At 41.1% G+C, this 27,712-nt stretch overlaps 1 protein-coding gene across 5 annotated transcripts in view; it reads right to left on the bottom strand.

Moving 5' to 3' along the window:
* The window catches only part of Cacna2d3 (calcium voltage-gated channel auxiliary subunit alpha2delta 3), an 873,532-nt gene that overhangs the window by 280,638 nt on the left and 565,182 nt on the right, over positions 1–27,712 (bottom strand). For all 5 annotated transcript variants that reach the window (XM_078038406.1, XM_078038403.1, XM_078038405.1 and 2 more), the window contains exon 13: positions 27,341–27,474. In XM_078038406.1, the coding sequence (XP_077894532.1) occupies positions 27,341–27,474 (134 nt within the window). The remainder of the gene's footprint in view (positions 1–27,340; positions 27,475–27,712) is intronic.

Consider the following 27,712-nt stretch of genomic DNA (forward strand, 5'->3'; position numbering starts at 1 on the left):
TGACTGACAGACGAATGATGGTTAAAAGAAGAAAATATGAAGTCTCATGATATAGCAGGATGCCAACAGAAGCCAACAGTAGAAAAAAAGGAAGAAAATAAAAAGTAAAGGGGTTCAGAACATGCTACCCCCAAATGCATCACTTTGGTCTATGGATTATTTTGAGCTGGAGACAACATGGACTTGGGTCTCTTTAGCAAACCTTAGTACATATCCCTGGTCACTCACTAGTTTCCCCCATATATTCACATCTCCACAATTAATCACCCCCTTTTCTTTGTCCTGTTACTTCTATGAGGCCCCCATATGCATATGAAATAAACCTTTTCCCTATTAATCTGTTTTTTTAATCAGTTAATTCACACACCCCTGTTAATAACCTAAGAGAGTAGATGAAATGATTTTTTTTCCTTCACTACAATAGCTACCTTCCAATTTAATGCATAGAAATCAATTGTGCTTGTGGCTCATATTTTTAAGAGAAAAGGAAAGGTTCCTAGTGATCTAGATTAAAAAGAAAAGAAAATCCTAGCAGTGCCCTGAGTTAATATATGACAGGGCTTTGAAAGGTTTTATGAAGCAATGAGTTTGAGCAGATAAGATGGCTTAAACCAACAGAATCAGTCTGCATTGTTACCTTGATGGCTTGTTATCCATAGCTAACTCAAATGAGCTGTTTCGGAATTCAATTGCTCGGAAACTCAAGGCAATTGTCATTAAATGTGTTGTGAATATTGCAAATACACTCAAGTTTCTGTGGACAGGGAAACACCCACCAGAAGACAGAAGTTCTGAAATGTGTGGGAAGAGAAAATTTGGTTGTTTTCATCTTTCTTTTTTGTTGCTAAGTGAAATTAATGAGTAACCACTACGGAGTCCTTCGTAGCTTCCATACCTGCACGATGGAAAATGTGAAAATCAAACATAATAAAAGAGAGCAAGTTTAAGCCATACATTCATAAACTTATTCACTCAGTCACAAGATGAATTTGAGTCTTGAGTATGTAGGCCACATGCAAAGATAAATCAGATACAGACTCTGGGAGGTGTCACTATATGTGTTCCCTTTTCCAAAATTCCACATGTAAAATTGGTTGCTTTTTTTTTTTTCTTTTTAAATCATGGATGAATCAGACGGATGTGAAATTCTACACTGTCTGTCAACTTGGTGAAGTCATGGCATTCGTATTTTTTCCAGTTTTAAACCTATTAGAACTAATAATATCATTCTTTGCTATTTTTTTAAACCTACTAAATATCTAAAGCATTGTCCCCTGGGCTAGGCAAGAGTTGTAGACATAAGAGACTTAGGCATGACTGTCCTGGAATGCTACAAAACTGGAGATACACAGAGTAAAGATAATCATTGAATATTATAACGGGGCCATGGAAGCAAAGCAGTGAAGGTCCCCAAAGAAGACAGTACTTAAAAGACCTGAAGGAACATATAAATACTAAGCAAATCAATGCAACTATAGAAGAATAAAATAATAACTGGCCAAGTGGAGACAATTTTACCATTCATTCATCCATTCTGCTGTTTGATGTTGGGTACCGGGAATATTATGATTAAAAGAAATATGTCCATCGGTGTGCAAAACTTAGAGACATGATTTTAGAAGGAGGCCAAGAGATAATGTGATAATGAGCTGTAATGGAGAACAAGACGTGGTTCTGGAGAGGGTGACAGGTGACCCTTTTCTATTTGGAGATTCAGGGAGGGGATTTTTAATTTGATAAATGGGGTGGATGGTACAGTGCAAATGACAAGAAGGGAAAAGACTGGAGATGATGTATTTTGAAACGGGAATGAATAGGACTTGTGTTTCCAACCCAATGGTGTAGGTAGGTGTCTCACAAGGAGGGTTCTGGGCTACTCTTCCTTGGCACCAACCATGGCTGTCTTCAGTGGACCTGACTTTCTGTTAAGTCACAGGACATCTTTGATGTGCAATAAGCTAGGCAGTGTATGATCTGCATGTGGGCTGGCTTGCTTCTGAAAGTTCTGATAGCCAGTGATGCCTGTGTTTTGCTTGTCATTCAGGTAGGTGACGAGAAGCAGCTTATAGCACAACAAAAAGACAAGCCAGTCTCTTAGACTCAACCTAAGAGATCTAACCAGTCATTCATAATATTTTGGGGAATGGTGGACTCCTCTATCAAGGAAATTAATACTCATGCATAAACAATTGTGTTTTATTTTTTTGTCTGAAATCAAATTTATTGATCCATTACAGATGTTAGCCAGGAAAAAGGACCACTCATGGGACAAATTCCAGAAGCCTCCAACAGTGAAGCTAGGAGGTGTTGGAAAAAAAGTCCATCAGATCTAAAAAGCTGGAGTATCTTATAATGAAATTTGGAAAACTGGAAGGTCTAAGTTTTTTTTGACATCGAACCTATTTTGGCTACAGACCAGAGGGACAGGGTTACACCAGCGGATGAAGTCTTGGAAGAGAGCCTCGCCTCTCCAAGAAGGATACCAAGGCACCTAAAGGGTCTTGATAGAATTCATTTATTAATTTTTCTTCATTTTTTTCTGCTTCTTAAGAAATTTGCTCTTTTTAGTTATATACATGACAGTAGAGTGTATTTTGACCGATCACACATACATGGAGTCTAACTTCCCATTCTTATGGTTGTACACGATGCGGAGCTTCACTGGTCGTGTATTCATATATGAATAGAGGAAAGTTCTTTTGGCAAGATGCAGGTGTTTCCATTGTAGCAGAGCAAATAGCAAAAACTGAATCAGAACTCACTCATTCTACCGCGATCAAGTTTTGATGGGAGAAATCACAGGCTCCTTGAAATGCACACATGGCTGGTGCATTTCATAGACTTGTACATCTCCCCATCTACACTAACCCTTCCATTCTTCATTGGGAGAAGCCAAGGAGCAGATGTTATGTAACACAGTAGAAGAGGAAACCCAAAGTGACATCTCCTGATGCTTTTTCCACGTTTGAAAATTTATTCCACTTCTAGTAGAAACACGTTTTTTTTTTTTTTTTTTTGACCGGGATATCCTGACAGTGAGACTTAACTGTCATCAACCCACCCCACTCAGAAGGAAGCTCCATGGTTCTGCTGGTGGCTGCGGGGACTCTGGGGAAGGAGGGTGCTTTCAGGCCTCCAGCCAGCCTCGGTTCTGCTCTTACTGAAATTTGTTCTGCTCCTGAATGTCTTCAACATCTTAAATGCACACTTCCAGCACCCTGCCCAAGAACGCAGAGATGTACAGAACTAGAGCTTTCCCAGGCTTTCTACCCCCACCCCCACCCCCAAAAAAAACAATCTTCAAGGACTTTGGGAAAATGTAGTGGACTTTTGGCAAGATGCAGGTGTTTCCATTGTAGCAGAGCAAATAGCAAAAACTGAATAAGAACTCGCTCAGTCTTGAAAAGGTGCTGCCACCTTGTCATCCCCTAGTTGCTTGGTTTGCTGTTCCTTTTTCTCTCAGAGGGGAAAATCTGCATTTTTCCATTGGTCCCATACTCTTCATAGAACAATTCCATTCAGTTCTCTTGTTCTGTATCCTAACAGCCCCAAATCATTTCCCTGAGGAATACCAGTGGTTAGTCTTGAATACAGGGCTGATTTAGAGTTGAACATTTGGAAATGATTGAGCACAAGAGAAGAGATTAAATTTTCTCATCTTTTCTGAGCAATGATAACATAAGTTTGTAATGTGAGGGGAAAACAGAGGTCAGTCATCCAGGTTCAGTGCACATGTCTATAATCCCAGTGGCTCAGGAGGCTGAGGCAGGAGGATTGTGAGTTCAAAGCCAGCCTCAGTTGGGCTGGGGATGTGGCTCAAGCGGTAGCGCGCTCGCCTGGCATGCGTGCGGCCCGGGTTCCATCCTCAGCACCACATACCAACAGGGATGTTGTGTCCGCCGAGAACTAAAAAATAAATATTAAAAAAATTCTCTCTCTCTCACTCTCTCTCCTCTCTCACTCGCTCTTTAAAAAAAAAAAAAAAAAAAAGCCAGCCTCAGCAACTTAGTCAGGCCCTAAGTAACTCAGTGAGACCCTGTCTCTAAATAAAATCCAAAACAGGGCTGGGGATGGGGCTAAGTGGTTAAGTGCCCCTGGTTTTAATCCCTGGTACCCCCCGAAAAAAATAAACAAGCCAGAGTTTAGTTAAGAAATGTCTAAGAATGTCACTGTTTCCTACAGACCCTATTTGAAGCATCATATGCAAAGGTGCCCCCCAGATGAACTGGACAATGTCCTGGGACATGGGTGAGCCACAGATACCAGCGTTAATGTATGAGGCAAGGATTTCCTGACTGTTCATCCTGATCCAGTTCTGAGGTTTTTCTATTATTACTACTACTACTACTACTTTTTAAATTCATTTTAAACTTATGCATTAAAACTGGACATATCAATGGAATACCGTATGATATTTGAGACATGTATTTATCATGTAATGTTTAGATCAGGTTAAACACTACTTTTTTCTCATACATTCATCAATTCTTTACGGCAAAAGTTTAAAATCTTTTCTTCTAGCTTTCTGAAATGTACAATACCTTATCACTATCCGAGTCACCCTGCTATACTACAGCACACCAGAACTACTTGTTCCTCTATAATTATAACCTAGTACTCATTGCTCAACCTTTCCCCCCTCACTACTCTCCTCTTCCCAGCCTCTGGAAATCACCATGCTACTCTTCAATTACTATATGATCAACGTTTTTATATTTCCCATATGAGCGAGATTATGTGCTACTTGTCTTGGTATGCCTGTCTTATTTCATTTAACATGATGATCTCAAGTTCCATCCATCTTTTCACGACTAGATTTCATTCTTTTTCGTGGCTGAATAGTATCTCATGATGTAGACATACCACATTTTCTTTATTCATTCATCATTTAATAGATGTGTGGGTTATTTCCATTTCTTGGCTCTTGTGAATAGTACTGCAATGAACACTGGAGTGCAGATATTACTCCAATGTACTGGTTTCATTTCCTTTGGATATTTACCCCCACAGTAGGATTGCTGCATCATATAATTCTATTTTTAACTTTCTAAGGAATCTCCATACTGTTTTCCATAATGGCTCTAGTAATTTACATTCCCACCAACAGCACATACGGGCTCCCTTTTCTTTATATCTTCGCCAATCCTTGTTATGGTTCATCTGATTGACAACAATCATTCTAGCTCAAAGGGGTGAAATCTCATCATGATTTTGATTTGTATGTCCCTGATGATTAGTGATATTGAGCATTTTTTTCATGAACCTGGTCTTATCTTGAGAAATGTCTACGTAGGTCTTTTTTTATCTCCCTGTCCTGGCCTGTCTTCAGGTCACCTTGGCTTGTTCAACTGAGCCTCTGAAGTCTTGACCAACTTGTTGACCCCCTGCTTGACTTGTCGGACTGCTCATGGAGGTAGCCAGACTTATCATAAAAAGTCATTAAAAAGCCCCTAGTGAGTTAGATTCAGGATCCTCAATTTCCTTCAAGAAAGAAAACTATGTGTATCAGGAATAGCATATGATTTTTGACATAGTGACAGCAGTTGGAGTTATACAAATTATAGGATGTGATTACAGTGTTTGCTGTGATAACACCATCAAAATCCTTTTGTGATGTCTAACACATTCAAAATGCAAATTCCAGGATATTTAAAGGCCCATCAAATAGAATTGTTATGACTTTGAGATTTAAACCCAGGAATGCTGGGGTTTCTTTTACAAGTGTGATGAGCCGAGTTTTCCTTCTGTCATTTAATATAGCACAGAGAATGCTCCATGTAAGAGATCCATGCTGCCAAATTTAATGTTTCCTATCTTGGGTTGCCAAGGCTATGGGGAACATAATTCAGGACAAGTTGGGCTCCAGTGTCTTCATCTCTTAAGGCAGGCACTGTGGGAGTTTTTCAAAATTAAGTAGAAACGATATCACTCAGGCTTGTGAGAATAGAAACCACATTTCTACTCCCCCCCTCCCCGCCCCACAATCTGGCATTCTCCAGACTGTGCACCTCCAGTAAGCAGTGTATGTATGGGTTTGCTCCCTATCAGAGAAAACCTGTGTATGTGGGAGACCCGCCAATTGTGACATCAAACCCAAGAGCAGTCTCACACTCATGCAGATGACCTGGGATTGAGTTCCATTCGTGCCACTCATTACCCCAACTCCTTGGACAAATTCCTCAGTCTCCCTAAGCTTCTGCTATATCATTTGTAAAGTGAACTTAATAGGACCCACCCTTAAAGAGCACCCACCCTGGGGTGCACTTTACCTAGTCCATGATGGTAGCTCTTAGCACTCCAGTTATCCTAACAGTGCTGTTCAGGTGGGGCCCACCTGACTGCACTGGTAGGGAAGGATGCTTCTGAAGGGCACCATCAATTTCCATGGCTCGGCTTTTCCTCCAAAGCCTACTGGTCCCAACCTGCTGGACACAGCCCAAGATTAGGAGCACAAAATTAAAACTACTCTGAGATTTCCTCTCACTCCCGTCCTAATGGCAATTATCAAGAATACAAGTAACAATAAATGTTGGCAAGGATGTGGGGGGAAATGTTCATTTGTATATCACTCATGGGACTGCAAATTGGTGCAGCCATTCTGGAAAGCAGTATGGAAATTCCTCAGGAAACTTGGAATGGAACCACCATTTGACCCAGTTGCCTCACTCTTTGGCCTATACCCAAAGGACTTAAAATCAGCATATTAAGTGTCACAGCCATGACAATATTTACAGCAGATCAACTCACAATAGCTAAACTATAGAACCAACCTAGGTTGCCCTTCAATAAATGAATGGATAAAGAAAATATGGCATATATACACAATGGAATGTTACCGAGCCATAAGGAAGAATGAAATTACGGCATTTGCCAGTCAATAGATGGAACTGGAGACTATTGGGTTAAGTGAAATAAGCCAATCCCCCAAAACCAAAAGCTAAATATTCTCTCTGATATTCAGATGCTGATTCACATTAAAGGGATGGGAGGAGTGGGAGGAAGGAAGGGAGGAAGGGAGTGGGAAAGAAAGTAGAATAAATCGGACATGATTGTCCTATGTTCATATGTAAATACACAACCAGTGAAACTCTGCATCATGTACAACCACAAGAATAGGAAGTTATATTCCATGTATGTATGATATGTCAAAATACATTCCACTGTCATTCTAATACATTCTGGCATTGTAATTACTCCTTACTGTAGTCATTTCCAAATGCTATAGCCATAATGACTCCCAAGATAACAAGGGGCGATGATGTCCTTAAACCTTTGTTTGATGTTTAGTTTTTCTTCAATCCTGATCCTGGCATGGAACTTGCAGGCAGCTAAAGGTAGATACACCCCCTGGATCAGAGGCCTTCAGGGGCCAAGAGGGAAGGTGATTCTGGATGACTTTCTGCCTGGGAAGAAAGACACATACATGGTCCAGTCTTTTACCTTTTCTTTTGGAGAGTGTCAGAATTTGGCCTGCCTAAAATGAAAGAAATGCAGAATTCCTTCCCCAAGACTCTGTGTATGAAACAACAAAATAACATTGTTATTCCGGATTGTTAGATGATAATGATTAGCATTTATCAAGAGCTTGCTACGTGCTGGGCAGGATGCTGAGCAACATTATCTTTCTTAAATCTTCACAACTCAATGAGATCAGCACCATTATTATTCCCATTTTACACACGACAAAAGAAATCTTGAGAGTACATAATAGCACTGATATTGGTATGCAATTTACTGTAGAATGCTTCAGTATAGACAGTGTGACAGAAAAGTAGGTGCTAATTTTAATCTTTATCTCAGAGGTGGTCCATTGCCCTCATCAGGAATATACTTTACGACTACTATTTAATCAAAAGGCTTCATTTCTGACCAACACCAGAGGTTGTTAACAACCATAACAGACAGTAGAAATGAATTCCAATGGGTAAAATTGAAGGTGTCCAATTTATACGGGTTCAATATATTGCAGGGGTCTTGCCTTACTCTGAATGAACCTACATAAGGACTTTGGGAGCTCTCTCTTTGAAAATAGTGCCCAGGCCTGATTTTTAAATAATGTTGCTTTCAGCTGTTGACTCAGGCCTGTAGGTCACCAGAGTCCAAATAGAAGGTAAACACACTGCTGCCAGTAATCCATCTGCTCTGATGCAAGGTGTCATCAGAACCCTGAATAGAAGAAAGGACTGTGATTTGGGAGTTTTCAGAGCATGTGGCTTTTGTGTATGCTTGCTCATACATGTCTGTATTGATGGCAGAATTGGCCTGGGACTTCTTTCATGATGGCCTGGTAATAAGATTGTAAGGGTAATAATTAGAGCCTTGTAGCTAAATGCTGGCTGATGCAAAGAATAGCCCCAAATTACTTAACAATTATAAATTACCTAATTGGCTTTGATTGATCACTGCAGGAACTTAAGCTGTATTTTTTAAAACTGAAAATTATGACACCCTAGTGCCCAGTATAGGGACTGGACCCTGAGAATAATAGATATATCTGGTCAATAGATAACAAGGTCATCCTACATCTGGTTCCACAAAGGCCACTAAAACAATGATGGCTAAAGAGTAGGCACCCTGGTTGGCTGCCCAGCTGGCAGAGAGGGAATATAGTCTATCTCCATAAGAGAACCACAGAGTCCGTACATTCAGCCTTATGTTGGTTTATCATCGCAAGAGAAATGGGAAATTGACAAATTCAATCTAGATTCCATGAAGTCTGGGGAAATCACTAGACCTTACAAAAATGTACATCTCTGCCAATATAGCAGAGGCTGCCGTGAATGTGTGTACTGTGTCCAAGGCACAGCCCTCTCTCAATGTGTTTCTGCATTCCCAGCCACCAATTTTCCTTTCCAAGTTTGTTCTTGTTTGCATTCAGTTGTTCTTGGTTAAAAAATCTGTTCTTAATCATATTAATAGCTAAAATTAAGATTATTTTAACCTTTAAATAACTTGTGTTTAACAAAACCACAGTTCTTTCTAAAAAAAAAAAAAGCCCACACATTTTAATAAGAAAATAGTCAGTAATCTCATTTTTCCAAGTTTTTTTTAACACAATACAGTTTTGTTTCCTATGCATTGTCATGCAGTGATCGATATTTCCTAAATTGAGAATTCTATGCTTTACATAACAGAAAACTAAATAAGAAGCAGATTGTCAAGTGCTAAGATGGCAGACAGCTGCCAAAATTCTATGATTTCACCCTAGCGTGGGTCCCTTAGTATTCTGTTGCAAAAATCAAAACATTAATTCATTAAGGATTGCTTTGCATCTTCTTCAGGAAACGCACTACCATTCTATCATGATATCAGACTTTATGGGAATTTTCCTTTCCAATCTGACCCAGCGTAATTGGCTTAGCCTGAATAAGGACAGTAATTAGAAGCAGATAGCATTTATATTTTTTGGTGGAGAACTGAGTGCTAATGTTAAAGAAGCTTCATGGATCTAAATATTTTTCCTAGCCTCTCCCAATATCAAGTTTCTTTGGAGTCTACGTAAATTACGATGATGCCTTACCAGGAAAAAGAAAAAAAATCACATTCCACACTTCATCTATAAACCATATCTTTAGCAAGAAAACCACTGTTAGGAACTTTTCCATCAGACCCAAGTACTATAGTATAAACAATATGCCTTAAGCAATCAACCATTTCCCAACATATTGCATATAACAATAATGCATAGAGAAAGAGTGTTGCAGATATCTGGTTCATTCCTGAAGTTTTCCCTGTTCTTCCATCTAACAACAGTGACTGCTACTCAGTGGATAAAGCTGGCAACCATACAAATCAGTTGCTTCAGACCTGAACTTGATCACTCAACTAAGTTTATAAAAGGAAGGACAAACATGACAAGATTTTGGACACTGTTCTTGGTGCCATGATTGACCTCGTAGCCAGTATTCTTGGTTACTTCTCTGATTCTTGGGTCTTGTTGTATAATTGTAGGAAAAGTGTAAAGGAGAGCAGGAGAAATAAACCTTAGAAAGTAGCTAACAGAGACAGAAGGCAAGGTGAAGCCTGGGTTGCTTGCTTAGCTTCTGTGAGTTCACACTAAGTACCAACCATGTGGCAGACACAGTTCTAGGTTCTAGGGTTACAACAAGACTTCGCATTACATTATAACAACTTATATTATTCTTGGTAAAAAATAAACAAGAAAATAATTTTTAAAGAGCGGGGGAGGCACTTAATTAAAATAATGGTCAATGATCATGATTCCTGCAAAGGAAACTCACAGAGATCTGAGACAGAAAGTCAATGGGCACAGGAAGGGTTGCATTTTAGCTGCGATGTAGAACATGGGCAATAGCCTCTCCTCAATAAAGGAGGAGGGCATCAAAGTAGTCATTCCAACTGAGAAGGAGAGGCCTGTAGAAGAGCCCAGAGAGCCCAGGGAAGGGGGAAAAGTATGGGGTGTTGAAGCAACTAAGAAATCACCAGTATGGTACGGGGTGAGGTGGCACTGTAATCCCAGCAGCTCTGGAGGCTGAGGCAGAAAGATCACAAGTTCAAAGCCATCCTCAGCAAAAGCAAGGGGCTAAGCAACTCAGTGAATCCCTGTCTCTAAATAAAATACAAAATAGGGCTAGGGGTGTGGCTCAGTGGCTGAGTGCCCCCTGAGTTCAATCCCCAATACCTACTCCCCCTCAAAAAGAAATTACCAACATGGCTGAAGTTCTGAGAGCAAGGCAGACTGGATGGTGATGGTGGGTGGGGTTCTATCGACCATGGTAAGACCCTTGGAAGCGACACACAAAAAAAAGTACATCAAAAGCCAGGAAATGCAGAAACCAATATAAAGATTAATTTCAAGGATTCCCTAAATGTCCATTATGTATCCAAAACCAGGTATGATTTCAACAGTGCCAAACCCTTTGAAAAATTCCCCCTATAGTTAACAGTGGGCAAAAGTATGATCAATTTTATCTCAACAATGACATGGTTGGTATTAAAACACCTTTGCTCTTTAGAATGCCACTCTTTAGCTCCTCAAAGCATGGACACATGCATTCAGGCCTTCTTAATAGTAGCCAATGCTTCATGAGGTTAGTGGTGATGGGCACTTGAAAGAGTAGTACTGTCACATGGAGAAGAGGAATCCACTGACTGTACATGTAAGAAAGATGGCCTTGAGCAATGTGTGTGATATGTTGGAGACGATGCTATTCTTGCCCAACAGCTACAACGTGTAGATATTTTCAGATGCTCTTTTTTTTTTTATTGATTGTTCAAAACATTACAGAGCTCAAGACATATCATCTTTCATACATTCGACTCAATTGGGTTTTGAACTCCCCAAATACATAATACAGACTCACTTCTGTTACATACTCACATTTTTACATAATGGCATATTAGTGACTGTTGTATTCTGCTACCTTTCCTATCCCCTACTATCCCCCCTCCCCTCCCCTCCCCTCCCATCTTCCCTCTCTACCTCCTCTGCTGTTGTTCAATTCTCTCCCCTTTTTTCCCCCCACCCCCTTGCCCCTCATAACCTCTTATAATTTTGTGTATCACTGAAGGTCTCCTACCATTTCCATATGTTTTCCCTTCTCTCTTCCTTTCTCTCCCCCCATTCGTCTTAGTTTACTGTTGGTCTTTTCCTCATGCTCTTCCTTCCTGTTCTATTCTTAGTGGCTCTCTTTATATCAAAGAAGACATTTGACATTTGTTTTTTAGGGCTTGGCTAGCTTCACTTAGCATAATCTGCTCTAATGCCATCCATTTCCCTGCAAATTCTATGATTTTGTCGTTTCTTAGTGCTGCATAATACTCCATTGTGTATAGCTGCCACAATTTTTTTATCTACTCATCTATTGAAGGGCATCTAGGTTGGTTCCACAGTCTAGCTATTGTGAATTGTGCTGCTATAATCATTGATGTGGCCATATCCGTATAGTGTGCTCTTTTAAGGTCCTCAGGGAATAGTCCAAGAAGGGCAATAGCTGGGTCAAATGGTGGATCCATTCCCAGCTTTCCCAGGAATCTCCATACTGCTTTCCAAATTGGCCTCACCATTTTGCAGTCCCACCAGCAGTGAACAAGTGTGCCCTTTTCCCCACATCCTCGCCAACACTTATTGTTGTTTGACTTCATAATGGCTGCCAATCTTACAGGAGTGAAATGGTATCTTAGGGTGGTTTTGATTTGCATTTCTCTGATTGCTAGAGATGGTGAGCATTTTCTCATGTGCTTGTGGATTGATTGTATGTCCTCCTCTGAGAAGTGTCTGTTCAGGTCCTTGGCCCATTTGTTGATTGGATTATTTGTTATCTTATTGTTTAATTTTTTGAGTTCTTTGTACATTCTGGATATTAGGGCTCTATCTGAGGTGTGAGGGGTAAAAATTTGTTCCCAGGATGTAGGCTCTCTATTTACCTCTTTTACTGTTTCTCTTGCTGAGAAAAAACTTTTTAGTTTAAGTAGGTCCCATTTGTTTATTCTTGTCATTAACTCTTGGGCTACGGGCGTTCTATTAAGGAATTTGGAGCCCGACCCCACAATATGTAGATCGTAGCCAACTTTTCCTTCTATCAGACGCAGTGTCTCTGTTTTTATATCTAGCTCCTTGATCCATTTTGAGTTAACTTTTGTGGCTGGCGAGAGAAAGGGATTCAATTTCATTTTGTTGCATATGGATTTCCAATTTTCCCAGCACCATTTGTTGAAGATGCTATCCTTCCTCCATTGCATGTTTTTAGCCCCTTTATCAAATATAAGATAGTTGTAACTTTGTGGATTAGTCTCTGTGTCCTCTATTCTGTACCATTGGTCCACCTGCCTGTTTTGGTCAGATGCTCTTGAACTTTAAGATCTCAATGCTCTGAGAATTCATACATCCAAGTATGAGTACACCTACCATGGTGCCCGGCTCTGTATTGCAGATGCTATAATGAACCAGACACCATCCTCCTCAAGGAGTTCATAGTTCAGTGGGATAAACAATACATGTAGATTTCTTGATAGAACACAGAAGTTCTAGGATGCTGCTCAATTTAGGAAGTAGCCTGAGGGCTCCATTATAGATTGGGGTCCATCTGAGGAAGTCAGGAAGCATCTGTGTGGAGATGATAATGACACGGAGAGCATGGGATAAGCATAGAGCCTTCCAGATGGGATGAGAGGAAGACACTGTTTCTCAAAGCAGGAGCAGCATGTGCAGTGGTCTAGGTAAGAGAGAACATCAGGTTGGTTCTTGAGACCACATGAATACGTGACGAGTTCCAAGCTGAATGGGAGCATGGAATGAAGAAAGGCCATGTTGAAAGAAGCAATATGGAGTCTGGTTATCAACTGCTTCAAATGCTTGGGACTTAGGACCCCCAGTGGTTATCGTACCATACTTTAATTATCCTCTAATTTATAAGTTGACATTAAAAATAGCTCAACTGCAGGGAGCAGTGGTGCAGGCCTGTCATCCCAGTAGCTAGGGAGGCTGAGGCAGGAGGATCACAAGTTCAAAGGCGGCCTCAGCAACTTATCGAGGCTCTGAGCAACTCAGTAAGACTTTGTCTCTAAATTGTATATAAAAGGGGCTGGGAATGTAGCTCAGTGATCAACTGTCCCTGAGTTCAATCCCCAATACTCCACTTCCCAGAAAATAGTTCAAGTGTTTATAAAGCTCTTTCAAACTAGGTTTTCTAATGCTTTTCAGAGGCAGAGAAGAAAAAAAAATCTAACTTGATCTCACCATGACCCTGCCCTGATAAAGTACAAGGACAGTGCTTCCCATTGATTTGATTCCATCCATTGGAATACCAGGGGAGATTCACTAATAAAAGGTATGTTTGAACCCTGTCTTTCTTAAAGGAAGGACCCTTCATGTGGAAGCAAATGCTGCTTTAACAGTGGGCTCAGACAGAGAGAAGCAGGCTGTGAGGTGAATACCCTATTCTTGCTTCACCTCGGGTCACTTTTCATTTGATCCCTCCAGAGAAGCAATCAATGACAAGAGTATTTAATAGTCTGTTCCAACACTGAAAAGATGTTGCTATTCCAGGTTATCTCATTAAACATAATGGGCATTGATTTGAAAACATGTTCCCTTTCCCCGAATAAACTGCTGTCCATGTTTTTCCTCTTTTTGTTCAGAACAAGAGAGAATTTTCCCTGAGGAACTGGCACTGAGCATCGTGTTTGGTTTGGACATCTAATGAGAGTGCACATCACCAGCAGAATAGGGTTGGAAGGTGCCCCTGATTGCCATACCATTCATGAGTGGCTCTGAAAGCCACCAAGACAAGAGCAGGCAAAGGAAACTTGTAAACAGAAGCAGGTTAAGACCCTAAGGCAGGTGAAACAGTCTTGTCCTCCACAACATCTTTGAGCTTTGGCCTCCGAGATGATACACTTACACTTGGCACATCAATTCTTTTGGAATAGAAGACTTGAATAGTTCACATGGAGAAAAATCTTGTGTACCACAAGAGAAGGGAAACTGGCAGCTTCCATCAAACCACAGGCTGATTCCCTGGGATTGTTTTAATTGTTCTTCATGCTGGTAATAAGAGGAATGTGTTCATTTTGATCAAAATCATGTCAAAGCATGAGAATCAGCTCTGAGAATCTAAGCTGCCCAAATATCTGGGCCATGAAGAGGGAAAAAAAGCAATACAGATTTGGTTGTAGAGGCCAATATACCGCCCTTAATTTTCCGAAGGCACAGAGAGAGGGGTTCCTACCACCCATGCAGCCAGGATGGTATATGGAGGAAAGTCAAGGCAGGTAGAAGAATGGGGTGGGGTCAGGGGCTCACTTGTTTTGAAAACTTGGGCTAAAAAGAGGCTTTGACCTCAAAGAACAGGTGAGAAGATATGCTCCTGAAGATTAATGCTAGAGCCTATTTGAGCTGCAATTTGCAGAAGCTTGCCCAGAAAAACAAAGGTCTAGAAATGCCAGCTCCTTCAGATTCCAAGCACTGTCTCTTATCCATACATCTTTCTTACAGAAACAGTTATGGACATTCCTGTCTGATCTATTTCTATCATGTGATCCTTCCTGAAACACAGCTGATTAGATAAGAAGTAGACTTCAGGCCTCAGTGGAACTATGGGCCACAGTATATGATTTGCTCAGAAATGTAAATTCAGATATATAGAGTTCATCTCTGTTGGGTTTGAACCAGACATCACCATGAAAGGCCAGGACCTGGAGGAAACCACTTTTTTTTTTTTTTTTTTGCACCAGGGATTGAACCCAGGGGCGCTTAACCACTAAGCCACATCCCCAGCCCTGTTTTTGTATTTTATTTAGAGATAGGGCCTTGCTGAGTTGCTGAGGGCTTCACTTGAGTTGCTGAGGTTGGCTTTGAACTTGTGATCCTTCTGCCTCAGCCTCTTGAATACCACCAAGGGATTACAGGTGTGTGCCACTGCACCTGGCTAGGAAACCATGTTTGACACATGACTGACCTGTTTTGTAAAGAATTTAAAAATTACAGCAGATGCTTGAGACAGTGTGGCTCCAGAAAGAAAGAACAAAGAGAGGGATCATTTGCTCTTAGCAATTGCCTACTCCTTCTACTCCCTCTCCCTGCTGAGGTGCCCCTGTATCCACCTAATCAATCTCTCCTAGTTCGAGTGGGTTCCCCTTTTCCTAGAGCTTGTGTTTTCTAGGAGGTGATATAAGTACATTTTAAATGACCTGAAGCAATAGCAAAACATAAGGCAGAGATATTATAAAACACTAACATAGCCAGGCGTGGTGACACATGCTTGTAATTCCAGCAGTTTGGTAAGCTGAGGCAGGAGGATCGAGAGTTCAAACCAGCTTCAGCAACTTATCGAGGCCTTAAACAATTCATTGAGAATCTGTTTCTAAATAAAATATAAAAAAGGGCTGGGGATGTGGCTCGGTGGTTGAGTGCCCATTGGTTCAATCCCTGATACCTAATAATAATAATAATAATAATAATAATATGATTATTGTAGCCTTTTGAACCTGACTTTCTAATACCACCAGTGACATAAGCTCCCAACTCCCATAATTATCTTTCCTAACTGGACCCAACCTTGATGTAAACACAAGGGTACAGCACACAATCCCCAGTAGCACATTCCCACACTGCCATTAAGAGAGATGGAACACCACCAAGGATCTGCAGTGACAAGAAGGAGCCGAGAAGTGCTTCAGAGCCTCCCTGGGCCCTCAGGAGGTAGTGAAGCAAATGGGGTTCCATGATCCCTCTCCCCAATATCTACCACAATAGTTCTGCTTCTCTGAATTTTATGCACTAAGAATCCATGGAAACATTTGACCAGAAAACGGGATCCTTTGCTTGAAAATATGATAGCATAAAGAACATTGTGCTGACATGACACATGATCCCTTGGGCATGGATGGTTTTGACTCCTACAGACAAGTTCTGTGAAGGACTCTATACTTCTCAGTTCTCCCTGCATCAATTTCCTTGGGGACCGGTTTTGTCCTACTTAGTGAGAATCAGCCCATCAATTAGTATCCCATCTCATCTCTCAGCATGGGGATGTGAACCAAACAGTCCTCTCTATCATCAACTTGGTATACATGATGAAAGAGAAAGGGCTTATAAACATAAATGAAAGTCAGGGGACAGTAGAGGCAATATAAAGAGCGCTTGCCTGGAAATAAAGTCAACTAGTAACAAGGAACAAGTAAAAAAAATATGGAATCAAGCTGGGTGCAGTGCACACCTGTAATCCCAGAGGCTTGGGAGGCTGAGGCAGGAGGATCACAAGTTCAAAACCAGCCTCAGAAACTTTGCAAGGCCCTAAGCAACTAAGTGAGATCTGGTGTCTAAATAAATTTATTTTAAAAAAAGGGCTGGGAATGTGGTTAAGTGGTTAACCACCCTGGGTTCAATCTTTGGTACCAATAAAATAAGGAGTATGGAATTCAGTCTAGCCTTGCCTCAAGACAGAACTACAAAGACACCCTGGTTCTAAGAGTCAACACATACTCTTTTTGACTTTTTCTACTTTGAGTTGGGAGTTACCCCTTGTAGACAAAGAATACTGAACAATCCAGGGCTTACGGGTCTCACCCAATTCTCTATGGCAGAGAACAGAATCATTGAAAGTCACAGAAACACAAAAGTGGAAACAATAATCCCAAAATCCCTAAATCTCTTTCATATTTAGCCCTAAGCTTTTGCACTAGTACACAGTCATCCCTATATAGTGTTATAACATCATTTCTATCGATACTATTTTTATACCATTGGTTTGTAGTTTTGTAACACTAACACTGAGGAGAACAGAAAAAAAAGGTTGAGCTCAGGATTTTAAAAAATCATTTAATAGAGAAATCTAGCAGCAAATGGAAGAGGAAAACATTTGCATGGATGTAACTGGTACCCCAAATCAGGAAGACACTCATATTTTTAGCATCAGCCTCTCCTGGCAAAATATAAGTAATTATAATAGTAATCTGTTTCAATGGAAATAAAGTACTGTAATATTTATAGTCTGTGCCAGAGTTATAATGACTGTGGGGCCAGAAGTGAAGTGTCACAGCATGCTCCACATGTTTTTAACACGGTTTCTAAAGGCTCTGGAGGCTATTAAATTTAATGAACCCATCTGCTATGAAATAGAGGTCCCAACATAATCAGTTTCTGCCATGCCATGTAATGCCGATGGCATTATCTGTTCCAAACCCAGCAGGACTGTTTGTGTTTCTCTTTACGTGTGTCTTTTTGTTTTGAAGATGGCAACTTCTTTGATATGCAGCGTTGTCTAGGGAAAACACTGTACATTCAGTCTCCAAGCTCCAGCAACATTGCTTCCCAGGCCTTCAGCCCCCTGAGTAATTGCTTCTAGGCTGTATGAGGTTGTAGCTTAACACAATCACCCAAATGACTCCTAAATGGCCCAGGTGCCATGCCTGGATGGGAAACCGAAGCAAATGTACCATTTATCAAATGCAAAGCATTTTCTCCAAGTTTAGACTTGGTGGGGGGTGAGGAGGAGGGAATACACGTCCAATTTGCAAATGCAACTAAATTGGTTTGGAAGTTCCTACAAATTGCCTCCCGAAATGCATTACTAGCAAATGGGAGGGGCAGCAGGTCTTGGTAATGAATTCTCATTATTTTAAATGGTCACATTCCTACTGTTTCTAAAAGATTTCTTTGCTTCCCTTCTGTGTGTCACTGTGGTCTGTGCAAACCTCCCCTGGAGGGGGTTGATCAGGCTGTGGATGCTTCCTGGGTTAGATACTGCTTGTATCCTGCAAAGCAAGTCAGTCGGGGTAGCAATCCCAAGCTGATTGAGTCCCAACCGCCACAGCACAAGTCATTTGCTTACCAAATGGAACAAATTCCATTGTTAATGATTTCTTTTGCTCTGCACCTAAGAGATAATGACTGTGCATGACTTGTGTTCGGATAAGAAGCCTATGAATTTCAGAATGCTGGTGTTTGCTGTTTTGTCAATTCATACATGAGATCTTATTAGATTGAACATAATTAATGTTGTTAACATTAATTCACTTATTTGGTCTTCACCAGGAAAGCAAATTGAATAGAACAGGCAAGCCAGAAACAGAATATTCTAACAGACTGGTAGCAATAGGCCAGGAGGATGGGCCCTAAAAGGAAGTTTTGTCTGCCTGATTCTAGAACCAGGCTTGATCCAAAGCAGCTTTTGACTCTCATGTGCAAGAATCCAAATTCAGCTTCTGTTCACAGTTCAGCTTTTTGTTGAACTTGTCCAGACCTAGAACAGTATGAATCATTATATAATTAATAATAAAAAGAGTGCTGTACTCATAGGTCCTTTTAATCTATTCATTGAAGTCTTAAATCAATTACATGATTATATTTGTTGCTGCTAGATTCAACGATAATAACTGATGAGTCAAACAAGCAGGAATCCCTTTTGCCTTAACTACCCAGATAATTAAGGAGAAAGAAGTCTTAACATCAAATTAAGCAAACTTAAGGGATCAAGTGTTCTACTTCCTTAGTATTTGGTAGAAAGAAATCAGTAGCATCATAGGTCTTCTGATTCTAAAGAAATCAAAAACAATCTCAGACTACAATGTAAGGAGGAGATCCAGACTTCTGAAAACATCAGGGATGAGCAGAAACATTATGAGCTAGTATGGACACAGATGCTCTAAAACTTTATCTGAACAAAGAGGTGGGGTTTTCTCTCTTTTTGTTTGGTTTTCGTACCAGTGATTGAGGCCAGGGAGACTTAACCACTGAGCCAAATCACCCAGCCCCTTTTTGTATTTTGTTTAGAGATGGGGTCTCACTGAGTTGCTTAGCAGCTCACTAAATTGCTGAGGCTGGATTTGAACTCGCAATCCTCCTTCCTCAGTCTCCCGAGCCACTGGGATTACAGGCATGCACCACTGTACCGGGCATTATTTCTTATTTTGAAACAGGGTCTTACTATGTTGCTTAGGGCCTCACTAAGTTGCTGAGGCTGGTTTTCAACTTGTGATCTGCCACTGCATCCAACTGGACAGAGAGTTTGCAGGAGGAGGTATGGGTGCATCTTCTTCTGGTCTTCTCTCTCTTAACCAGAGCACAGGGACAGAAGCTGTTGTGGTACGCAGCATTCTAAAATGGCCATCACTATTTCTGCTCCAACAGGTACATTCCCATAAAATCCCTTCCCCTTCAGTGAACATGGGATACTGCTCGCATAATTAGATTACTAATCAGCTGACTTCAAGTTAATGAAAAGAGAGATTAGGCCAGTTAGGTCTCACCTGATGGAAGAAACCTTTAAAAGAAGGTGAATCACCCTAGAGAGACACTCTGGCTGGTCTAGAAAGCAAACAGCATTTCATGACTATGTCTAGGGGCCACACAGTAAGGAAATGCAGGTAACCTCTGAAAGTGGTTCCCAGTGAGTAAGAAGATGAGACCTTGGTCCTCAACTTCAGGGAACTGAATTCTGCCAACAACCTGAGAGAGCTGGGAAGAGAATTCTGTACTGCAGAGGAAGCCTGCAGGTGTTGTGGAATGAACTGATCAATACAATCAGTTTTAGGTATAGGTTACAGACCATAGGAATAAGATTTTGATAAGGAAGATAACAGAAACGATAGGTAAATATGTGTGTGTAGGCCATAAGTTAACTACGAGTCTTAAGTAAGCATTAAATAAGTTACTAATACTGGTTATGTAAAGCAATTGCTGTGGCAACACTACCTGATCACTTGTAACAGTTCCCTCCTTGCTGGAGTAGAAAGGATGGAGTCACTATGGCTACATGAGCAAACAGGTATGGCTATAGAGACTCCATCTCAGCTGTTCTAGACTCCACCTTAGTTTTTCTGTTAATGCTCTCATGAAGAGACAGCTGCAGGACCCATTTCTGAGAAAACAAAATGAAAACTATTTGCTGCTAAATTCCAAAAATATATTGTCTTCTGTACTTTGAACCCCACAAAATGTACTCAACCCAGGATATGGTGGTCTTGGTGACCTATATGACTTTGAAGTAGATTCTCGCCCCAGCTGACCACCTGCTCAACGGTTGTCTAACACTTGCTTAAACCCAGGATGTGGGGGGCTGAGGACATAGCTCAGTTGGTAGAGTGCTTGCCTAGCATGCACAAGACCCTGGGTTCAATCCCCAGCACCACAAAAAAAAAAAAAAAAAGAAAGAAAAAAAGAAAAGAAAACCAAGATGTGGCCATGAAATTGCTGTTCTCCCATAGAGCATCAATTTCTAGGGGTGACAGTCCCTGGCCAGGTAAATAAAGCTCTCTAATTTGATTCAAATTCGGACTCTGAGTGTTTTCTGAGTGGTCTCCCTATAAAACAAGGAGTCAACTCGTAACGACCTGCAAGCCACTAGCTAAGGTTCAGCCATCCATACTGAGACTCTAGACCCTTGAGATAACACTCTGTGTTGTCTAGAGCAGGGCCGACTGATTAACTGGCCATGGAGAATAAACGGAGCTCTCTGGTGATGGTGAGTGTGTCTGTGGTCCTAGCTAAAAATCACAACTCTCAGACCCAATTGTGGCCCTCCATTTTGTGTCTGGGAAGACCATTTTCCCTCCTGGAGCATAGAGCTCTGGGAAGCTATCAAGAAACAACAGGACAGGAAACAGATACTAACCCCAAAAAGGAGAGTCTGTTTAAAAACTACTCATAGCCAAGAACATAAATTCACACTAGATTTCCAGAAGTTGGGAAATAATTATAGGTAGTAATTATTGCTTTATCACCATTTATAGATGTTTGGCTCTTTGAGGCAATTCTGGAAGGCAGGTTTCATCCCGATTTTATAATGCAGAGAACAACACAGATGTGAAGTGAGTAGCTTCAGGTGACAGAGCCGACAGGGTATATCTTTTTTTTTTTTTTTTTAGTTTTCAGTGGACAACATCTTTGTTGTCCAGGCGAGAGCGCTACCGCTTGAGCCACATCCCCAGCCCCACGACATGGAATAGATGTGCATCTCAAACCTAGGCTTTTGTTTTAACTCTAAAATCAGTACTGTTAGCTCACAATCTAAGGTAAGTGTCTAAATATAAAAACAAAATCCAAAGTTACCAATAAAACCAGATTATTAAAATGAAGTTTGTTTTACTCAGTTTTTTTCACTGCTGTGACTAAAAGACCTAATGACAGGAACAATTATAGAGGGGGAAGAGTTTATCTGGAGGCTCACGGTTTCAGAGGTCTCTGTCCATAGACAGTAGGCTCCTTTCCTAGGGGCTCGAGATGAGGCAGAACATCATGGCAAAAGAGTGTGGCAGAGGGAAGCAGCTCACATGAAAATCAAGAAGCAGAGAGAGACTCTAGACTCTCTAGATATACCCCAAAGGAATGCCCCCAATGCCCTATCTCCTCCAACCACATCCCACCTGCCTTCAATTACCACTCAGTTAATCCCATCAGGGGGTTAATTCACTGAATGGGTTAAGGCTTTCATAACCCAATCATTTCTCCCCCAAACCTTCTTGCACTGTCTCACACTTGAGCCTTTAGGGAGGAACCTCACATCCAAACCGTAACAGGATTGGCCACCAGCTTTAATGTTAGGCACTCCAATCTCTTCTTTTTGCAAGATGGGTCACATTAGGGCAAAGTTTGTTTGGGACAATCCTGTATGAGTCAGGACAGTGACAAGCTCAAGTCTTAATCACCTATTCTGACCCCAAACCAGATGATGATAGATAGGTGGAGGGATCCTGTAGAACCCAGGCCCAGAGGGGAACTTTGTAGAGATTGTGGCTTCCTGGTGAGAAGCAGCCATTGGAGCAGCTACTCCTCACCCATAGGTCGGTACAGAGGAGGAAGGACCCTCACACATCCCCATGAACACAATGTGCTTCTCAACTTTACTGAAATGAGAAAGACTCTCAGGAAATTCTACCCAGGGACTTATCTGTCAGTTCTATTGGCCAAGAGACAACAACAGATGCTTGGAATGCACAGCGACCATGCTATTTTGGGGGTAACCAGAATCTGAGGTTTAACCTTTATGAACATCAAAGGGTTCTTGGAGAGGTAAGATAAATGAGCTTTGTCACCTTGTCTTACCAACTGTTCTCAATAAGGAGCCCCTTAAAACATTATTTTATCTTAAAGTAAGTAAAGGTGATTATGACATAGACTATAAATTTCACATAAAGGTTTTACCAAAACACAAGAGCTCAGAGGCAGCTCTTATGACCCCTGACCACTGGCCTCGACTCTTGCTGTCAGAGACTGTTTAGTGGAAAAGCTTGAGTAGTAGTGGTTTCTCCCTCTCTAATAATTGCCCCCATATAAACCCAGGCATGTATCTAATTAAATCAATACAATAAATGAGTTCAGTGATTAACATAATCTCAAGCAAGACACCGAATTAATATGAAGCTTTACTTCCTTATGAGCTTTATGTTCAGCAGGAGCCTCGGGTCCTATCTCTTTAGCCAGAATATCATATACGAATGACAGACACATCCTTCTCTGCAGGTGTAGGATGGCATCTGCTTCTCATTACTGATGCTAATTTTGATGACCTGCTCAAGATGTTGTCAGGATTCTCCCACTATATACTATGCTAGACAGTGTAGACAGGATCCTGCTGTACACCCACACCCCCACAGTTAACACAAAATCTCTAGGAAAGTTCTTTGAGACCCCCCAAAATATCCTGCTCATCATCAAACGCTCCCCCTAGATTTACCATCCATTGCTAACCTTTGCCCTAAATTAGATTTTGCTAAAATGGTTACCAAATAGTGATTTTCTAACTCTCGATTTTCTAACTCTGGATGGCATGTTGCACCGTGTTCTTTCCCACTCAATTCTCCATTTGGTTCATCTGTTTGAATTTTATTTACCTATTATCAGTAAGAGCACATCCATTTCTATTTTATTCAACAGGTTATAATCCATTGTTGTCATTCTTCATTATGAGGTGTAGCTTGTCCCAGATGTGAGCAACGAGAGTCCCTTTATGATGATTCCTCTGTCTGCCATGTCCTTTTGACATGACCACATTATTTTCAGGATATCCTTAGCTTCTGTTGAAAAATGCTCCAGTCTTTTTTAAATTTTTTTTTATTTTTTGTGGGGGCAAGTTGCACTTTACCTAATCAAGCCCTGGCATTAGTAGTTTCTCTGAAGAATCCTGGTTCCCTTTAGTGAAGGATAATCTGGGTCTCGGATGAGTTCATTGCTACTTGGGTGCCATGGCTTCTGGCTCCTTCCAAGGGACAGAGTTGGGATTTCACTCTAAAACCTTCGATCCAGTCTAATCTCGTGGGAATCACCTGCCTTGTCTTTACTCGTTTCCACAGTTGTTCAATCTCAAAATGTTCATGAAAGAGGATCCAGAATTGCTAAACCCATATTACTACAAAGGAAGCCAAAAGAAGTTTAAATTTATTTGCAGTTTGTTTTGTCCTCCATTGATTGAGGGGTAGACAGTGGATGTACTGTATTCAAGATGTCTGAGACACTGGAATTTAATATTGTCTATTACTACATATCAAAGATTAATTCCAAACGTTAGTTTTTTGTTTTGTTTTGTTTTCTTTTTTTCCCCCTTTTTCTGGACAACTTTGTTATTCAATTGAAATATAGTGGCATTTGTGGTCTTATTTGCATTTAATTTTTAGATTTTCCTTTGTTCTTGCTATCTAATTTTAATTTTTGAATGCACACAACACATGCTTTCAAATGTCAAAACTAAGCCAGAGGTGGGAGTACACATGTGTAATCCCAGAAACCCAGGAGATTGAGATAGGCAGATCACAAATTCAAGGCCAGTCTCAGCAGCTTAGAAAGAACCTCAGAAACTTGGTGAGATACTGTTTCAAAGTTTTAAAAGGACTAGGAATTTAACTCAGTGGTTCAGTGCCTCTGGACTCAATTTCCATTGCACTCCCCCACAATAATGGCAAAAAATACATTCAGACCTGTGTCAATTCTTTCCCAATTCCTTTCCTTCTGTACCCCTCCCATTTCTTCTTCTTCTTCTTCTTCTTCTTCTTCTTCTTCTTCTTCTTCTTCTTCTTCTCCTCCTCCTCCTCCTCCTCCTCCTCCTCCTCCTCCTCCTCCTCCTCCTCCTCCTCCTCCTCCTCCTCCTCCTCCTCCTCCTCCTCCTCCTCCTTCTTCTCCTTCTCCCCCTCCCTCCCCCTCCCCCTCCCCCTCCTCCTCCTCCTCCTCCTCCTCCCAGGGATTGAATGTAGAGGTTCTGAAACACTGAGCCACATTCCCAGCCATTTTTTTTAAATATTTTATTTGGAGACAGGGTCTCCTGAGTTTCTGAGGCTGCCTTTGAACTCGCAAGCCTCCTGCCTCAGCTTCCTGAGTTGCTGGGATTACAGGTGTGCACCACCACACCTAGCTCCCTAACACTGTCTTGTATGTGACTAATTCTGTTGGTTTCTGATTTATCCTGCCTATCTTTCTGAGATATATATATATATCTTCTTATTTACTCCTCTTTCTTAAACAAAAGGTAGCCTGCTATACTTACTTGGGCATTTTACTCCATTTATTTAGCAATGTGTCCTGGAAATCATTCCATATGAACCAATGGAGACCATTCTCACTCTTGGTTTTAACACTGACTCCACTAGGTGTAGCTTTCAGTTTATCTAACCCATCTTATATGTTTGAACATTTAGGTAGCTTCCAATATGTGGAAATGACAAGCAATTCTTCAATGAACAAATCTGTTTGTATGTATGTTTTATATTGTTAGAGGTTCATTGTCAAGGTTAATTCTGAGTAGAATTTTCCAGGACAAAGGGCAAATGAAAATTCCTCCCCCCCTAATTCCCCATTCTATACTATACCATGTACTAAAGCCTCTCTAGCCCACAGCCTCACCAACACAATGCATCAATAAGTTTTTAATTTCTACCAGTCTGAAGGCGAGAAATAGTATTTTACTATAGTGTAATTTTTATTTTTCTTACTGTGAATGAAGTTATGTAGTTTTTCAAATGTTTAAATACCATTTTTATTATCTTTTGTCTTTTGTGAATTGTCTTTTTGTGTCTTTTGCTCATTTTTTTCTATGGTAATATTCGGGGTTTCCCATCAATTTTTTAAAGTTCTTTATATAATTGGATTTTTAATTCTTCCATGTTGCAAATATGTTCCCCTTTTCACTTTGCTTAGATACCCTAAGGCATGTTTTGACTTGCCAAAGTTGCTTTTGTGTTTCGTTTTGTTTTTGTTTTAAATAGTCAAAATTAATCCTTCTTCTTCTTGCCTCTAGATTCAGGAATCTTGGGTAGAAGCCTTTTCCCAAATTGAGGGCACAAAGGAATTCACCCAGGTTTTCTTCTGGTGCTTGTATGGTTTAATTTTTTACCATTTATCTCAGGATTTCTTTCCTGGATAAGCTGTGAATATTAGAATTAATTTTCTTTTTCTTTAAATGGTTACTCAGTTTCCACAAAGATGTTTATTTATTGCAAAGCCCTTCATATCCCCATTGGTCTGAGATGCTGGCTTTATCATACACTAAATCCCTGTATGTAGTTCCGTCAGTGTTTGGACCTTCTGTTCTACTGATCTGTCTGTCTCTCTAGTTCCTAGTACCATAATGCTTGTTTACATCATGTTATAACATAAAATATTTATATTGATAAATAGAATGACCAATCTGACACTGGGTTTACATATAAAACCAATGTTTCACAATAAAACCAATTGCTTCAGTACTGGTCAGCTGTACTCCTCTTCCTTCCGGATTTTTCTGGCTTAGTCGATCACAGCAAACAAGAGGAAAACTATCACTGCTGTTGTTATTGTCACTATCGGTAATACAGGGCCACCACAAATGGGATAGCCTAACTATTTTGTTTCTATGATTCAAAAATCAAACTAGGATTAGACTCTCAAACTGATAAGAGTTCAAGAAATCCCCAGTTACCAAAGGGGTACTCTACATTTACCTGGGGCCAGGTGCCTCTCCTTGGGGAAGGGGGTGCACCTTCTTGACCAGGAGACACCCTTATCTCAGAGGTCCTACTGTGTGTCTGAGGTAGCTAAGCTGCTGTGGCCTGGCTGGGGTCGAGGTATCCCCAACATGGGTTCCTGTACACTGTTCCAGCCCTTGATTTGTCTGCAGCTATCAGAAATGTGGCAGGAACACAACATCCCAGGGAGAGAAAAGCTGGTCCCTGGCAGCCATCAAGATCCCTCCAAGGACAGCTGTGTCTGGGTTTCAGTGATTAATGTGATGTTAATCCCAACAAAAATGACAGCAGAGGGGTCCTGCCAGAAGGTTTACAATCAGCGACTGAAAAACGCCTCTCCCATCTGACTCATCTTCCCTGTGAAAAATCACCCTGAAATAACAAGAAGAGTGGCCAAGGAGCAAAGTCCCTCACGTTAAGCTCCTTGAGCCTCACCATCTTCTGCCTGGAATTCAGCTTTTGAATGAGCCCCTGATCCGAGCTCACACGGCGATGCTTCATCTCAGGAAGAAGACGCGACTTCGACCTCTGTGGTAGCTCTGGTTTATTTTTGGAACCAACTGCATTCGCCTTCCAACTGAGACCGAAAGATGCATTGCCAGGCCTGGGCCTCACATGTAACGAGGGCTGAATCTAAGAACGTGCTTCGAATCTTTGCAGAAAGGAGGGGGATTGGTGAACAAGAAAAGGACACACGCCAAAAAGTGACTTGTCTGAACTGACCAGACACCTTTAGAAGCACGTGTCACATTCTCAAGACATTGGTCACCAACCTTTCTTGCCAAGGCAAACAACACAAACCGTGTATCCAAACGTGGAAGATGTCATCAAACCCCATAAATGAGGGAGAATGGTTACAATTGCTCTTCTCTGAAATGAACACAGGAGAACTCTCTAATTGTGAGATGAAGGTCAACCCCAGCCTCATTCCCAGGGCCCAAGAACTCACGGTGCTGTCGATGTAAGCTTCGGTCCACACCACGTCATGCTCTTGGTCTATGACTTTGGGCCTGCTGAGCACATGGAGGTACTCCATGACATTTTCCTGCACATCAGCCAAGGTAGAGATCTGGGTAAAAAAACCTGCCAAAATCCAAGGGAGGACATATTTAGTATCACATAGGAAAAGCCTACAACAGGGAGCATGCATATGGGGTGCCTTCATGCCCTCTGGCTAAGTTTTTCCTTTTTAAAGTGCTAAATCTCCATATCCACCATCAATCCATTCAGGAGTAGTATGTTCACGTTAGAAAGTGTAATCAAGCTGGGTGTGGTGGTACACACTTGCAATCCCAGCTACCGGGAAGGCCAAGACAGGAGG

Source organism: Ictidomys tridecemlineatus, chromosome 2 (assembly GCF_052094955.1).
Source record: "Ictidomys tridecemlineatus isolate mIctTri1 chromosome 2, mIctTri1.hap1, whole genome shotgun sequence".
In the NCBI taxonomy this organism is placed as follows: domain Eukaryota; kingdom Metazoa; phylum Chordata; class Mammalia; order Rodentia; family Sciuridae; genus Ictidomys; species Ictidomys tridecemlineatus.